We start from the raw sequence: 16,461 nt of genomic DNA, 5'->3' as shown, positions 1-16,461 counted from the left end.
AAATAAATAAATTATACTCATTAACCCAACAGTAACGAGGAACTTTGGAGAGGAAAAAAAATCTGAAAGTAATCTGATCATCGTGCTGGCATGTTTATACAAATTGCTTGCTGAGATGTAACCTAATGAGAAGAGGAACACACTCTCCTTTTACCACTGATGTCATGTTTAAGTAACTAAGTTTTTTCACCTGTTCCAACATATCTTTCGCCAGATCTTCTTCTTCGTCCATTTTCAAAATTGCCTGCCGAATTTCTTCATTAGATAGCTTCAACCTGTAATAATATCATAATGCTCTAATTACTTTGCTCAGATAATTCATTCTGGACAAATGTGAAACTTCAGTAAGGATGTCCCAAAGGTGCTTTTCCAAAAGGCAACTGGACTTTGTTTGTTTTTTCCTTGAAAATGTCTTGCTTCTCATCTAAGAAGCTTTTTCAGTTCTAAACAGAAGAAGCTTCTTAGGTGAGAAGTGAAATGTTTTTAAGGGAAAAAAAACAAGAAAGCCCAGTTGCCTTTTGGAAAAGCACTTCTGGGTCAACTATGACCTGGATGATTGAGAATCTCCAGAGACCTCCACTGAGGTTCTGTTGCAAGACCTTCCTTTATATCCATAAATATACAAACAAATGAAAGATCACAAAGAAGATTGCTAAAGCCAAATGATTAATTATGGTTACATTCATGGCAACCTATGAGTGGTAACTCAGAATATATTATGTTCTTTGAACAAAGCATGTACGTCAGAATCACTTTCCATTAAGGACTCGTCATGCAGAAAAACCTTCAGGATTCTCTTCATGAAACTGTTACATTTTGGCAATTGACCAGGGCAGATAAAACACAATTCACAATTATGGAAAATTCCAAAGCTTGATTTTTAGCGTACCATAGAAAAAGGCAAGGAGAACAGAAGGGAAGAAATTGTGATCAATAATTGTGAATATTAAAATTTCTATTATATTTTACAGTATTTGACATCACTATTTTGATATTGTTATATTTTAGGAGTGTGTATATGTTTTTTATTATTAATTCATATTTATTACACCGTAAATTCAAAGCATAAAAAAATAACTCACATCTCCAAATGACATCATAACACACTATATGACTTAACAAATCAAACCCAAACATATTACAGCACAAAATAAAGAGACATTACATGTAGACCCCAACTTACAACTGTAATTGAGCCCGGAATTATGGTTGTAAGGCATTATGTGACCAGATCCCGTTTTTCAACATTTTTTGCGGTGTTTGTTAAGCAAATGCTGTGATTGTTAAGCTAACACAGGGGTCATTAAGCGAATTTATTTTTTTTCTAGTGGGCCTTTTTCTTTTTGCCAGAAATCAGAAATAAACTACCCAAAAAGTCAGATTGTGGTCACGTGACTAACGGATGTGCAAATGACCATAAAGGTGAGCTAGTTTCCAACAGTCCAATCGCATTACTCTGTGTGTGTGTGTGTGTCTGCATACACAGCCATGATAACTGCAAAACCAGGTTGTAAGTAGTTCTGAGAAGGTCTGTCACACTTCTGAATGGTTTAAGTGATCAGTTGTAAAGTTGGGGGCTTCCTGTATAATGAAGAACTGACCAATTAGAATTATGCTTTTAGTTTTAAAAAATAACTTTTTTCTTTAGCTCTCTTTCCTCCAGGTATTCAAAAACAAAATAAGGGATTTGTTTATTTAGCAGATTAAATCCTGGCAGCTTACTAAATCTAAAGAGCAGAATCATAATAGGATATACCCAACTGTCTTGCTGTGGTTATATAAGGACTGGATTCTAATTATGTAACTGTGCATTAAACATCAGCATTTCAGGAAAACTTTTCTAATGGCCCATCATTTTCAAATAAACACATAGAATTCATATTTATTGGACAATAGTTCCTCTTTGTGTATGGAAACAGATAACACTCATCCTTCCAACTGGCATTGGCTTAGGCGAAGAAGCCAAAAGCTGAAGAGGCCATGGAGAACGAATTAGCTTTTTCCTTCCCAAGACAAGTTTCCTGTAAGTCAGATTTCAGAACCGTGAAGCAAGACACACAAAGAAATTTGCACTGTTCCTGGCCAGGGGAGCTGCATCGGAAGCCTCACCAAGTTTTTAATGCCCAAGTACAAGAGCTTGGCAGCTTTTTGATGGTATGACTCTCTTGAAGCATGATTTAAAAATGCTCAAAGGAGATGGTGTTAAATCCAATAAATGCATATGCAGCTGCCTTTGCCCAGCAACTAATAGGGAAACATCTGGCTCAAGTGGCACATCCCTCTCTTGCAGCGGCCTGCCAGGCCCCATGTTAAGAGACAACTCAATGAGGCTACTGTAAGGCCTATATAAAGCCTGTGGTACATCTGAATGATCACTGCAGTTACTATTAAGCTGCACTTGAGGCTAGCTAGATGAGCAAGCAATTGCTTACAAAACAGCCTCATTACAGTCAGCAAGCCACATGACCACAAATGTGCTATTCACACAGAGTTCAAAAGCAGACAAGCAACTGGGCCAACGAATTGTTAATGAAGTGTTCTCATTGTTGTTGTTGTTGTTCCAATACTTCTGACTAACCATGCAGTGGATCTTAAAATATCCAACAGTAACATAAAGCAGATGTGCTGAGCTTTAAGCAAAAACAGGTGAACCAATTGAACAGAAACCTAAAGCAGATCCCTAAAATCTTTCCACTCAAGGCAGAAGGAAGATGACTACTTGAACTAGGGGAGTTTTGTTGCAATGCAGACACCACATTAAAATGTGATTATGGCCAGAAGAGACACACTAAATAAGTCATATCTCATTGCTGGATATGTATCATCAGTAATTTTCATACCGGTCTTAAAAGAGCCAAACCTAAATTTCTCCCACTGGCATAAAAACTGACAAACCCCAGACTGCATGCATAATTTAACCACTGCTAGGTCTGTTTTATATTTGTTTACAGAAAACCCCCACAAAGATTATAATGGAATGATAACTAAGCTAAGCAATTCTACTGACATGTGAAGATAGAGCAGAACCGAGTACAATTGCAATGGACACTTCTGCATTTTGAGTGCAAAGAGAGCTTTTGGCAAGACACACATGCTCCCCGAGGACAAAGATTAGGAAAGGCAGGGAAGGTTACCTACAGAGATCAGAGGAAATGGCTGCAATCACAGTCCTATCTGGGCATAAGCTTTACTTGTTATCCAAGAGTGCTATGAGTGGAAAGGGGAAAAATCCATTATTGCTGCTTTCTACATTCCCTTTCTCCTTTTCCTTCTCAGTACAAGGATGTGTAGGATGATTCTAAGGTTATTTAGCTGAGCAAGAATCTAGGATCTCTCTTTAAACTTTTGTGCTTTCTGAGGAATACAGTATTCAAGAGCACTGGGGCATTCTTTGAACGTAAATGACACAGAGTATATGTAACATGACGCATGGGTATGAGAGCTGGACACTAAGAAGGACTGATCAGAGAAGAATTGACACCTTTGAACTGTGGTTCTGGCATAAATTGTTGCATCTACCATGGACAGCCATGTCATACATGCAAATTCATTGGCGAATTCAATGATGCTAGTGGATCAAGAAAAAGGGCCAAGCAAAGATACCATCAAAGCTGATACAAAGCTTGATACCATCAAAGCTGATACAAAGATGAAAATCCAACAGCTGAAAGAAGCTGTGCTTGACAGGATAGCCTTGGAGAGAACTTGCCTGTAACATCACCAAGAATTGGACCTAACTGAACAGTTTAAAAGTATTATTATATGTAACAAGTAGTACTAGCATCTGGTTGCATTTTTTTCTCCATATTTATTATGTCAAATAGATTATGACCCTGTGAGAAAAAAAAACTGTCTTGTAGTTTGTGTACAGTGTTTAAAAAGAAAACTGGAATGGAAAAGGGGGTGGTTGTATAAGTCAGCTTTCTTTAAGGAAACAGCTCAACTACAACACTTCAACAGTATAGTCATTTTATAGTGAAGATAATTTATCCCAATCACATGCAGCTTGGCAAGGAAAGTCTATGTGATGAATACTGTCAGTTTTTCATTTTTTAATAAAGAAAAAAAATATCTTAGCCAATTGCTGAGATACAATTATTTACACATTTTTTATTTACATTGAAAAATGTATTTGAAAAATTCTCTCTAGTTGTGCATAACCACAGCATATTTTCAAAACACATGTAAATTATAGGACTCTAACTTTCAATTAATACTCAAGAAATACTACATTTTTCTGGATTTGTGTATCATATCATATACAGTATGATATCCATTTTAGTTAAAAAATGACTACTACTAAGTAACATTAAGTTCAATTCATCCATAACCATATATTATATTATTGCAGTTTAAAACTATGCTGGAATATGGTTCACAGTAATAAGATATCTCCCAAACCAGTTATGTTAATTTATTTGGTTATATTTCAAGCAGTTGATTTTTTTTATTTGAACTTTTGTATAAATAAGGATAACACAGTACAGTACAGTTCTTCAGAAGCACACTGGTCAAACAGAAGCACTTTATAATTATTTAAAGGAAAAAACTAAAGGCAGGAGACTAGGCTTGTGCTATTGTCCTAGAACCTGGGCTTGCTCACATTCCATTTTTAACTCCATAACAAATTTTTACAGCTGAACTACAACATTCCTGTTTATTAACCTTATCTATATTTGTTCTAAAGAATGGCATAAAGGTGGGAGAAATATTTATTAAATTTATATACCGCCCATCTCACCATTGAAGTGATTCTCAGAAGTCAGAAATATTTCTTTTCGCACAGGAATAAGAATATCCAAACCTCCAAGAAAGAATTAAACTATATGATAATCACTTCTAATGTGACCCTTACCACTTTTCTTGACCTTACTTCTCACATCATTGTCTTTATAATCCAGTCATAATTACACTCCTATACCACTGATTTAATAAAATCAAGTTATTTATTGCCTTGGAAAGAAAAGGGAAGGTAGAAAGAAAAGATTTTACTCCGAATAATGGGCAAAACTGTTGCATTTTAATTATTTTCTTTTATAGGCAGATTCTTTTACTTTTCTTTTGTAAGGATGGTGATTGGCTTGTTTTATTCTAAAAACCAAATTGTGAAAATGGTCACTATTCTTCAGCTTCCTTGCCCTTAGAAAGAAAAAAAATGTTTTGTTTTTTAAGTCCTACCTCCAAACTTCTACCCTTCTACCCTCCAAACTTCTACCCTACAGTTTTCCCATCTGTTTCCAGATATGTTTGAAATCTAAAATAGGTTCTGCACAGTTTTAATTTAATTATATAATTTAATAGATTTGTTGTGGCCAGGCTGGAGAAGAAGATTCTAGATGTTATCAACACAGTTTGGTGTTGTGGCTAAGGTGCTAGCTTAGAAACCAGGAGACTGTGAGTTCTAGTCCCAATTTAAGCGTGAAAGCCAGCTGGGTGGGCCAGTCACGCTTTCTCAGGCCAACTCATTTCACAGGGTTACCGTTGTGGGGAAAATAGGAGGGAGGGTCATTAGATATGTTCATCACCTTGAGTTACTTATAAAGTAATAAAGGCAGAATAAAAATCTAATAAATAAATTCACAATGTAATTGGGACTGATAATATCAAAGACATGAAAAATTGTAATACATAAAGGCAACTTTCCATGAAAAACCTTTCGTAAGATGATACGGATATATAAGAGGCAGAAAACTCTGGAAAGTGCAGCAATATTAATTCAGAAGAGAAGTTTGACATTAAGGGAGATCCTCTACTTTCCTCCGATGATAGGAAGAAGATTTCATAGTCTAATGCACTGCCAACATTCTGCAATTTATACTCCAGCACATCTGGAAAACTCCAGGCTAATGAAAGTCTTATCATTTTTTCAGAACTATCACAAACTCACCACAACCTTAAAACTGGAATTACATATAAAATAAATAAATAAATTTTAAAAAATTACAAGGTGCAGTTTTTTCAGAATCCACACCATTCAGTTTCTCACAATTGGAGAATTCTTTCTGGGTGCTTTCTCATCCTTTAATAATAATAACAATAATAACAATAATAACAATCATCATCATCATCATCATCATCCACCAAACTGTAGAAGAAGAAAAATGAAGTTTGAATGACTATGTGAATCAAAGTACATAAAAATTGCTGCAGGCTGTGAAAACAGAAAACATCAAAATAACAGAAACAAAGGCAGCATATAAGGAAAAACGGCTGGATGACAGATTAAATAGATGGAAAACTAAAGCTTTTCATGGACAACATTTGAAAAACATTGAAGGAAAATGTGATAACAACTTGATATGGGCATGGCTTAAGATGGGAACCATCAAGAAAGAAACAGAAGGCTTAATACTGGCTGCTCAAGAACAAGCACTACAAACTAATACCATGAAAGCGAAGATACAAAAATCTAATTGCCGACTTTGCAACAACAAAGCTGAAACTGTTTCACATTTAATATGTGAGAGCAGCGAAATCGCACAAACTGATTACAAAGCTAGACATGACCCAGTTGCTAAACTAATCCACTGGGCATTGTGCAAAAAATACGACTTGCCTGTGTCCGAAAAGCCGTGGGAACACAGGGTGGAAAAAGTCGAGAATGAGAGGGTGAAGATCTTGTGGGACTTCCAAATACAGACAGATCGCCATTTGGAACACAACACACCAGATATCAGAGTTGTAGAGAACCGAAGCGTACAGCTGATTGATATCTCTGTACCAGGAGATGCCAGAGTCAAAGAAAAAGAACTGGAAAAAATTATGAAATACCGCGACCTGGCCATCGAAACTGTGTGATTATGGATGAAACGCGTAACAGTGATACCCATTGTCATCAGGGCACTGGGAACTATGTCCAAAAACTTTACAAAACACATCAAGAAATTGCAACTTCCTGCAATAACTCCAGCAAAGCTATAAAAAAATGTGCTACTCGGAACATCTTACATTTTAAGGAGATACCTGTTTGATACCTAGGATGCTGGCAGCAGCCCGTGTCAACCATTAGTTCCAGTCAATTTGAGTGTTCAGTTGACTGAGTTTCAGGTTTTATGAATAAAAGTATAATAATAATAATAATAATAATAATAATAATAATAATAATAATAATAATAATAATAATAATAAGAATAAGAAGAATAAGAAGAAGAAGAAGAAGAAGAAGAAGAAGAAGAAGAAGAAGAAGAAGAAGAAGAAGAAGAAGAAGAAGAAGAAGAAAGAAGAAGAAGAAGAAGAAGAAAGAAGAAGAAGAAGTTGAAAGGGACCTTGGAGGTCATCTAGTCCAACCCTCTGCTCAGGCAGGAAACCCTATACCATTTCAGACAAATGGCTGTCCAGTCTCTTCTTAAAAACTTCCACTGTTGGAGCATTCATCACTTCTGGAGGCAGGTTGTTGCACTGGTTAATTGTTCTGTCAGGAAGTTTCTCCTTAGTTCTAGGTTGCTTCTCTCCTTGACTAGTTTGCATCCATTGCTTTTTGTCCTGCTTTCAGGTGCTTTGGAGAATAGCTTGACTCCCTCTTCTTTGTGGCAGCCCCTAAGATATTGGAACACTGCTATCATGTCACCCCTAGTCCTTCTCTTCATTAAACTAGACATACCCAATTCCAGCAGCTGTTCCTTATATGTTTTAGCCTCCAGACCCCTAATCATCTTTGTTGCCCTTCTCTGTACTCTTTCCAGAGTCTCAACATCTTTTTTACATCGTGGTGATCAAAACTGGATGCAGTATTCCAGGTGTGGCCTTACCAAGGCATTGTAAAGTGGTATTAGTACTTCACGTGATCTTGATTCTATCCCTCTGTTAATGCAGCCTAGCACTGTGTTGGCTATTTTGGCAGCTGCAGCACACTGCTGGCTCATATTGAAGTGATTGTCCACTAGGACTCCAAGATCCCTCTCACAGTTACTACTATTGAGCAAGGTACCACCTATACTATACCTATGCATTTGATTTTTCCTGCCTAAATGTAGAACCTTGCTTTTTTCACCATTGAATTTCATTTTGTTACATAGCATTCAGTGTTCGAGTCTGTCCAGATCCTCCTGTATCTTAAGCCTATCTTCTGGAATATTGGCTACTCCTGCCAGCTTGGTGTCATCTGCAAATTTGATGAGTTCCCCATCTATCCCCTCATCCAAATCGTTGATGAAGATGTTGAAGAGCACTGGGCCCAGAACAGAGCCCTGGGGCACCCCACTACACAAATCCTTCCATGTAGATGCAGTTCCATTGAGGACCACATACTGAGTACGGCCTGTCAGTCCGCTACGAATCCATCTGGTGGTAATGCTATCTAACCCACATTTTTCTATCTTATCAAGTAGTCGGTTGTGATCTACTTTAACAAATGCCTTACTGAAGTCCAAGTAAATTATATCTACAGCATTCCTCTGGTCCACTAATTTTGTCACTTGGTCAAAGAATGCAATAAGATTTGTCTGGCATGATCTGTTTTTGACAAACCCATGTTGGCTTTTAGTGATGACTTTGTTTCGATCAAGGTGTTTGCTGATTTGTTGTTTGATTATCTTTTCCAGAATCTTCCCAGGTATTGAGGTCAGGCTGATAGGTCTGTAGTTTCCTGGATCTATTTTTCCCTTTTTTGAAGATGGGAACTACATCAGCTCTCTTCCAGTCCTCTGGTACTTCCCCAGTGCTCCAGGATCTTTGAAAAATATAGTTCAGTGGTTCTGAGATCACGTCTGCCAGTTCCTTGAGAACCTTGGGGTGTAATCCACCTGGTCCTGGTGACTTGAACTTGTCTAGGCTGGACAGGTGTTCACTTACCATTTTTTTGCCTATCTTAACTTGCGTTACTATTCTGTTTTTTATGGCACTGCTTTTGGTAGGTTGGACTGTTTTTTCCCTTTAGGTAAAGACAGATGCAAAAAAATGAGTTAAATAGTTCTGCTTTTTCCGTTGCTTGTCACCTTTTTGCCACTTTCCCCCACTAATGGACCAATCATTTCCTTAACTTTTTTCTTGTTTTTTATATGTTGAAAGAAGCTTTTTTTGTTATTTTTGACTTTGGTCGCAAGCCTTAGTTCATTTTGAGCCTTAGCTTTCCTCACTTCATCTTTGCAGGCACGGGCTATTTGCTGATATTCTGACTTAGTTATGTGCCCCTCTTTCCACTTCTTATACTTGTCCTTTTTATCTTTCAATTTATCAGAGAGTTCTTTATGCAGCCATGCTGGTTTCTTTTGACAGCAGTTATTTTTCTTCTTTGTTGGTATTGTGCTAGACTGGGCCTTTATTATCTCACTTTTCAAAATTTCCCAAGCTTCTTGAGTTGTTTTCCCCTTTAGGATTCTCATCCATGGAATTCTTCCCAAGGTCTCTCTAAGTTTATTGAAATTAGCTCTTTTAAAGTCCAAGACTCTCATTTACCTGAATTTCTAGTTCATTTACCTGAATTTCTAGTTCTAGTTTTTACCTGAAAGTCTAAGATTAGAAAGTAATATCATAATCTGGCCTTCATTCGCAGAAATTTTTCCCCCAACTTCAAGTATATTGAAAAAAAGGATCAAAATCGAAGTTCCAAATATTTTGAGAGGCATCTTCTGAAATTTGTTTTTGATGAGGGAGCACTTTGTTTTCCATTAATCACTTCCAACTACAACCAATAAAAAGACATTAAATATTGGCAAAATAACATATGAAATCTGGCAAATCATGCCCTGGCATTAAAACCAGGATATTTTAGGTACTAATCTCTGAAGTTATAGGTTACCATAGACACAGCAAAATACACGTGCAGAAAAAGAATATTGAAAAAATGAAAGGGACAAAAGAAGTATACTATTTCTAATTACTTTCTTGGCACCTGTATTATTTCTTTTGCAGTCCATATAGTGAATTTACAAATACGCACACACACAAACATAATCAATGCCAGTTTGCTTATTGTAGTCTCTAGCCAGCACAACTTCTATCTGTTCCCAGAAATCACTTAAAACTCCAAAGGAAAACTGGGGAAAGAAACCAAATGGACTTTTTAATGCATTCCTTGAGCTCCCAATTCGATATAGCTCAATTAATCTTACAGAGAGACATAGAATTATAATTGAAGTTGACAGACTGCAGAAAGGGGATCACTGTCCATGGGGCAAGTAAATGAATCACATCACAATTATTCAACAAAACCTTCACTATTTTCTTCTCCTAAATACTTCCTGTTTCAGACTACTTATGAATGACTAAGCACAGAGTCAGAGGAATAAGAATATAGGCACTGAGAAAAGAGACAAAATGGTATTGAGGATTCCAAGGGATTTTTTTTCTAAGGAGAAAACTCATTGGTATTTTATTTTCTCATGCTATAGGGCAGGGGTGTCAAACTCAATTTCATTGAGGGCCGCATCAGCACTGCGGTTGCCCTCAGGGGGCCAGGTGGGTATGGCCAGGGTGGGCGTGGCCTACTGGGTGGGTGTGGCTAGAGTGCTTATGGCCTACTGGGTGGGCATGGCCAGCTCTACATCGTTCGCATCAAGGGTGCCTATGGGGGCTTGGGCAGGAGTGGGACAGATCTGAGGGTCTCTGGCAGAAGGAGGGTCTCTGGGCCAGGGCCAAGGCAGTGGGGGCCGTTCCTTCACTGTTTCCAGCATGGCTTTGCGGGCCACATGAAACCACTTCACGGGCCGAATCCGGCCCCCGGGCCTTGTGTTTGACATGTCTGCTATAGGGGAAAAAAAGAAAATCACAGATATAGACAAAATAGCAACAGCCTAGACTAGGGTATTAATAATTAACATCTAACCACGTGGAAAAGGGTAAGGGGCTACTATGTTAGAAGGAAAATATTGTTAAAAATGGGTAAGCTACATTGCTTAAAAGTGTTTTAATCCATTATGTTTTAAAAACATACTGTATGTCCTACCTTTAACTAGAGTACTTACTTTAGAAACATCTCTCTTTCCCTTTCTCTCTGAAACCATCAATGATATTAACAGAAATACTGTAAAAAAATATTGGAAGAAAAACACTTATTTGTATATGGTATTTTGGTGCAACATTGGAGAATACTCAGTCTCCTCTTTTTCAAAACAGAACAATTAATTCCCAAAAATAATGTAAAAATAGGAAGGGAGGACACATCACTGTTAAGAGTGGGAGGAAAGGGGTAATTCCAATCTGGGAAGATCCTACAAAAGATAATAAAAAAACAGATCTGCGAACAACTAGAAGCAAACAAAGTTATAACTAGTAGGCTTTGTTAAAAACAGATCATGCCAAACCAATCTTATTTCATTCTTTGATAAAGTGACTAAACTAGTAGACCAGCGAAATGCTGTGGATATGCTGTAGTATACTTAGATTTCAGTAAGGCATTTGATAAAGTAGACCACAACCTACTCCTTGGTAAGCTAGAAAAAGGTGGAATGGACAACATCATCACCAGATGGGTCTGTAGCTGGCTGGCAAACTGTACTCAACAACTAGTCCTCAGTGGCACTACATCCACATAGAGAGAAGTAAGCAGGCTCCATCTTAGTACTCTTCAATATCTTCATAAATGACTTAGATGAGGGAATAGAAGGGAAGCTCATCAAATTTGCAGGACAAGAAACAATGGTTGGAAACTGATCAAGGAGAGAAGCAACCTGGAATTAAGGAGAAACTTCCTGACAGTGAGGACAATTAATCAGTGGAACAGCTTGCCTCCAGAAATCGTGGGCGCTCCATCACTGGAGATTTTTAAGAAGAGGCTAGACAGTTGCTTGTCTGAGATGGTATAGGTTCTCCTGCTTGAGCAGGGGGCTGGACTAGAAGACCTCCAAGGTCCCTTCCAGCTCTATTCTATTCTATTCTATTCTATTCTATTCTATTCTATTCTATTCTATTCTATTCTATTCTATTCTATTCTATTCTATTCCATTCTATTCCTTTTGGAATGTGGTGGTCTCAAGTCACAATTGATGTTCAAGCTAACTGGGGATCTATGGAAAATTAAACTCAATCATTATAAGTCCAGTATATTTGAAATGCAATAGATCAAGCACTAAATAACAGAGGACTATAATCTCTCTTATTCCAGTAATTACTAGTGAATCTGGCCATTTGTACACAATATATATATATTTTAAGAAAAATCATTTGGAAAAGTTTCTAAGGTCTGTACTGGCAGCTCCAAGATGCATCTCCAACCCAGTTTTAGGCTCAAGACAGAAAAATCCAAAATAGATGGGCATGATGGTTAGTTATAACACATCAGTTGAAGATTTTCCCTAATTGCCTGGTTCTGTGAATTTTGAAGGATAAGCATCCCTCACCATGCATACTGGCAGTGAATCTGGTTATGATCAGACAAAAAAAAGAAAGTTATTCAAAGGTTGAGTGATACTGAATATTAAAATCAAGTTAGCATCATTTCCTGAAACAGTTCTGACAGTGAAAATCACATGGAAATCTGCAAGCTAGCAATACAAGTTAACCCTCCCTAGATTACAGAAGGGCTTTAGAGGGCCAGGCATGATGTCCTCTGGTTGGCTTTACTGAAGGGCAAATTCACCAAACTCCCACTAAAAAAACACACCTGCCCCATATGACTTTGGGAAAATAGAAACTTTTCAACACATATTGTTTTGCTGTACATTTAAAGATTACATACTAACAGTGTTGCAACATCTCTCCAGAAGGACACTGCTCTTTCAAACTCCAATCTTACTAATATTAACACTGGAGCCAAATTTTGTGTGCCTGCAGTAAAAATGCATCAACAGCTAATGTGAGGTTTGGAGAAGATGGGCATTGAGATGAAGAAAGCTTATTATTTTGTACAAAGCTGCTTCTAAAAGTTGCTTTCCATAAAGTTGCTTGCCCAACTATTAGCAGGTATGGGGTTTTTTTTCAAAGAACATTCCTTCTAATATTTGTTTAAAATATTTTCAAATCAAGATGCATTGAAGCAAGAATTTTATTAGATAATTATACTGCCTCAGTCATGGACTTTCATGTTAGGAAATAAAGCAGTGTTAGGCATGCTTGAATGTTTTTTTCTTGGTATCAAATATTTTATGCCTATGTACCTAAAAAGATGAATGTAGCCTGAAAATACTCCATCAGTTACTTCTATCCATTATTTAGCACTGTTTTTTCCCCCACCCCATAATACATTTACCATAACTATCCTCAAACTTTCTATCAAAAGCAGAAAAGGCAATGGACAAGTTATTCAGCTAAACACCTAAGGTGCAGATGCTTACAAATGCCAAGCATGCCATTGCACCATTTCTTTGCATACTGTCTTTTTCAGGAGCAAATGAATCATTTACTTCCAATCATTCTTGACCCAATTAGGTAAAAAAATAGGTTACATGAAAAACATTATTTTAATTAATGAAATACTTGATATGAATAAAAGAAAAAAAATGCATAAAATTTACCAAATCACCAGAAAGAATTATTTTTTTTATTAACAGCCACAAACATACATTGGGAAATATAAGCAATATTTCTAAGAAACTGTGTGATAAGTGAGGATATAAAATATAAATCAATATTTAGATTTTAAACATTGTTGTTAACATCCAAGGGACACAAACTGCCAAGTTGTGTAAATCACTGTTTGAGTTTATATCACAAATTAGCTTAAAACCCAAGCTGATGCATTTGTTTTCCTGTGAAAGACAGAATTGATCAAAGTTGACATGGGAGAGAAACCTAAGCATCTTTCATTTCTCAAGAACATTTCAGAGGCAGTTTCTGGTCTAAAATGTTTGGAATAGTAGCAGTCAAATAGAAATTCTACTTGCATCCTTTCTGTATACCAACAAACTGAAATTCCAGGCAAATGCAAGATAAGGTAAACTTACTTGGAAAGGAGGATGACACAATTTTGTGCTCTCCGGCCATCAATCACAGAAAGTTCTTTCACCTTTCGACTGGATAGGTATAAGTCTTCAGTTGATCCCATTTCCTTCTACAAATAGTTTAAAAATGGGAAATTATTTCTTTTTTTCTTATTGCATTTTTCAGTCAATGCAATACTTAGAAGGAATACATCATATCCAAAGTAACTAGTGTGGGAGGAAATCCACCCAAGTTGTAGGACTACAATGCTATAAAAATCAAACTGGAAAAAAAATCAAGTGTATAAACATTTTGTTTCCTTATTTATTATGTGTTTCCTTCCAAATCCAGATGTAAGTGCAACAGACAACAGTATACGTGCAAGCATGCATGCATATATATGTGCATCTCAAATCCTTATTTTATTGTCTTTGCTATAAATGGGATTGCCTGAAAAGTATAACTAAATGCAGAACACATTACACACACAGTGACATGCATCACAACACATTGCATAAACTTAAATCCAAATAAAGTATGTTCAAAAAGTAGGAACAATATTATATTTCACTGGTAAGTGAAATAACCTTTGACTTAACGGATAGAATTGAGATTAAAAAAAAGATGATGGAGAGGTGAGGAGAAACAAGTTTGCTGATTTCATTTTCCCCTGTACACATCCTTGTAGACTTCTTGGTAGCAATGCAGAATCATTTGATATTGCCCGCTTTCAAGATGTTTTTCAATTTCCCAATGTAGGTTACAGATTTAGGATTCTCCTTTCTTTCTTTCTTTCTTTCTTTCTTTCTTTCTTTCTTTCTTTCTTTCTCTTTCTTTCTTTCTTTCTCTTTCTTTCTTTCTTTCTCTCCCTCTTTCTCTCTTTCTTTGTTTCTTTCCTTTCCTTTCTTTTCTTTTCCTTTCCTTTCTGTCTCAGTTTTTCTTTATTGCTTGAGGGTTTTTTATTTTATAAAAAATCCCTATAAATACTAGGATGCTAAGAAAGGATCTGGTATCAATCAGGTATTTTCATGCTGGACTATGTTTGAGTTACTCTTGCAATCTTTTCATTGTAAGAAGGAATGTAAATCACTCAGTGTTGTATTGGAATGGAGTAGTATTTGGAACCTAGTAAATAAATAAAAATGCAAATAAAATTCCTAAAATCCCATACTGTTCCAGAAGATCTTCAGTTTAGTGGAGCAGATATTCTAAGAGTTAAAAAGCTGAAAGAGGAAGAATCATTAAAGTCACCTCCCTCTTGTATTCTTTGGGACATCATGACATAACTCAATTCAAAAGATGTTCCCGTGAACAACTGAAAGTCAGGATCCTTTCCTTAGTAAATAAAAGTAATAGGATTATTAGCAAAAGGTGAGTTATGCCTATTTTTCTGTCTTTTGTAAACAAAAGTAAGAGCACCCATCTCCAATATCTCTCCCTTGTTCACGTGGGTTTGGATACACAAAAGCCGACTGAATTTTGATTTCTGTCTCTCAAAAATCATGCCAGACAGAAACACCCATACATGTGCAGATGAAAGATAAGGTTTACTCATGCAATAAACAAAGTGGGCTATGAAGTTACAGTTGGATCTCGTGATCTCAATACTGGAAAAGAAATCCACAAAGTCAGAAAGGGGACAGGTAGTAATACTCACCGGCTTACAGGAAGAAGAAGGATTAGTTAACAGGTCCTACTCAGACAACAGTTGAAGATAACAGAGAAGGAAACGTGCCAACAGTTAGCAACAGCAATACAAAGGTACAGAGTTTATCAAAGCAATAATATTTGGTCTTCTAATGAAGCGCTGGTTAATTTGACACTATTAAAATAATCAAAGAAGAAATGCCTCGCAGTTTGTTCTCCCTTCCGTAGTCACAAAAAGTAGGAAATATTACTGAATTTGCCCCTTTTCTATAGAGATTCTAAAGACGATAGTTAACAGGATTTTACAGGCAATAATAAGGTTTCTCACTATTTTCTTTTTTGCAGTTATGTTAGTGATGTTATAAAATAATAAACTGGCCTTTTGAACATCATAATATAATCAGTGAGAGACCTTGGAATAAAATTATATTCCTGTTTAACATTGCCTTACCAGTATATAACAAACAGCAAATACTTTTGTATGGAGTGAAGAACAGACTCTTTGTCTTCTCTAAGAAAAAAGAAGTCGTTTACAGGAAAAGAAGCTGGGGGACCAAATACAATATCATATTAACTGCAGCAAGAAAAAGAAATAAATGCCTCATTCATGCTCATGCATGCAACAGCCCCCCACCAAATGTCTCTGGGATTTGCTCAGTTTAGCTTCATTTGGCTGAAGTTTAAAGCCAGTGAATGACCAGAATAGAACTGGTCTGTTTAGACAAGCAAACCTCATTTTGATCATATCTTAAACTTGCAGAATCATGACCCAGTCCCATTCTGCTTTCTATAACAAGACAGGAAGTATTCAATTAACTATCTAAATCTCTAAACTTTGGTTAATCAAATGGGAACATATCAGGAACATAATCTCAGTTTGGTGTAAAGCTTTAGCCTGTCTGAAATTTGGTTAGTTTTTGTGATTGTTAAGAAGTGCTAAGAGGTCATTTGTCGCTAAAAGGGAACCAAACTTTACATGTTGATTCAGAAATGGTCAACTCATTTTCATGTGCTTTTTGG

The 16,461-nt window shown here is 36.5% G+C and overlaps 1 protein-coding gene across 1 annotated transcript in view; it reads right to left on the bottom strand.

Moving 5' to 3' along the window:
• DAAM2 (dishevelled associated activator of morphogenesis 2) overlaps nucleotides 1–16,461 on the bottom strand; it is a 135,282-nt gene that overhangs the window by 31,660 nt on the left and 87,161 nt on the right. Inside the window, exons 15-17 of the mRNA XM_083349355.1 lie at nucleotides 15,452–15,487; nucleotides 13,818–13,924; nucleotides 191–275 (exon numbers count right to left, since the gene is read on the bottom strand). Of these exons, the coding sequence (XP_083205481.1) occupies nucleotides 191–275; nucleotides 13,818–13,924; nucleotides 15,452–15,487 (228 nt within the window). The remainder of the gene's footprint in view (nucleotides 1–190; nucleotides 276–13,817; nucleotides 13,925–15,451; nucleotides 15,488–16,461) is intronic.

This window comes from Vipera ursinii (assembly GCF_947247035.1).
Source record: "Vipera ursinii genome assembly, chromosome: 1".
Lineage (NCBI taxonomy): Eukaryota > Metazoa > Chordata > Lepidosauria > Squamata > Viperidae > Vipera > Vipera ursinii.
Note: the sequence above shows the minus strand (reverse complement) of the source record. Positions and strands in the feature narration are given on the sequence as shown.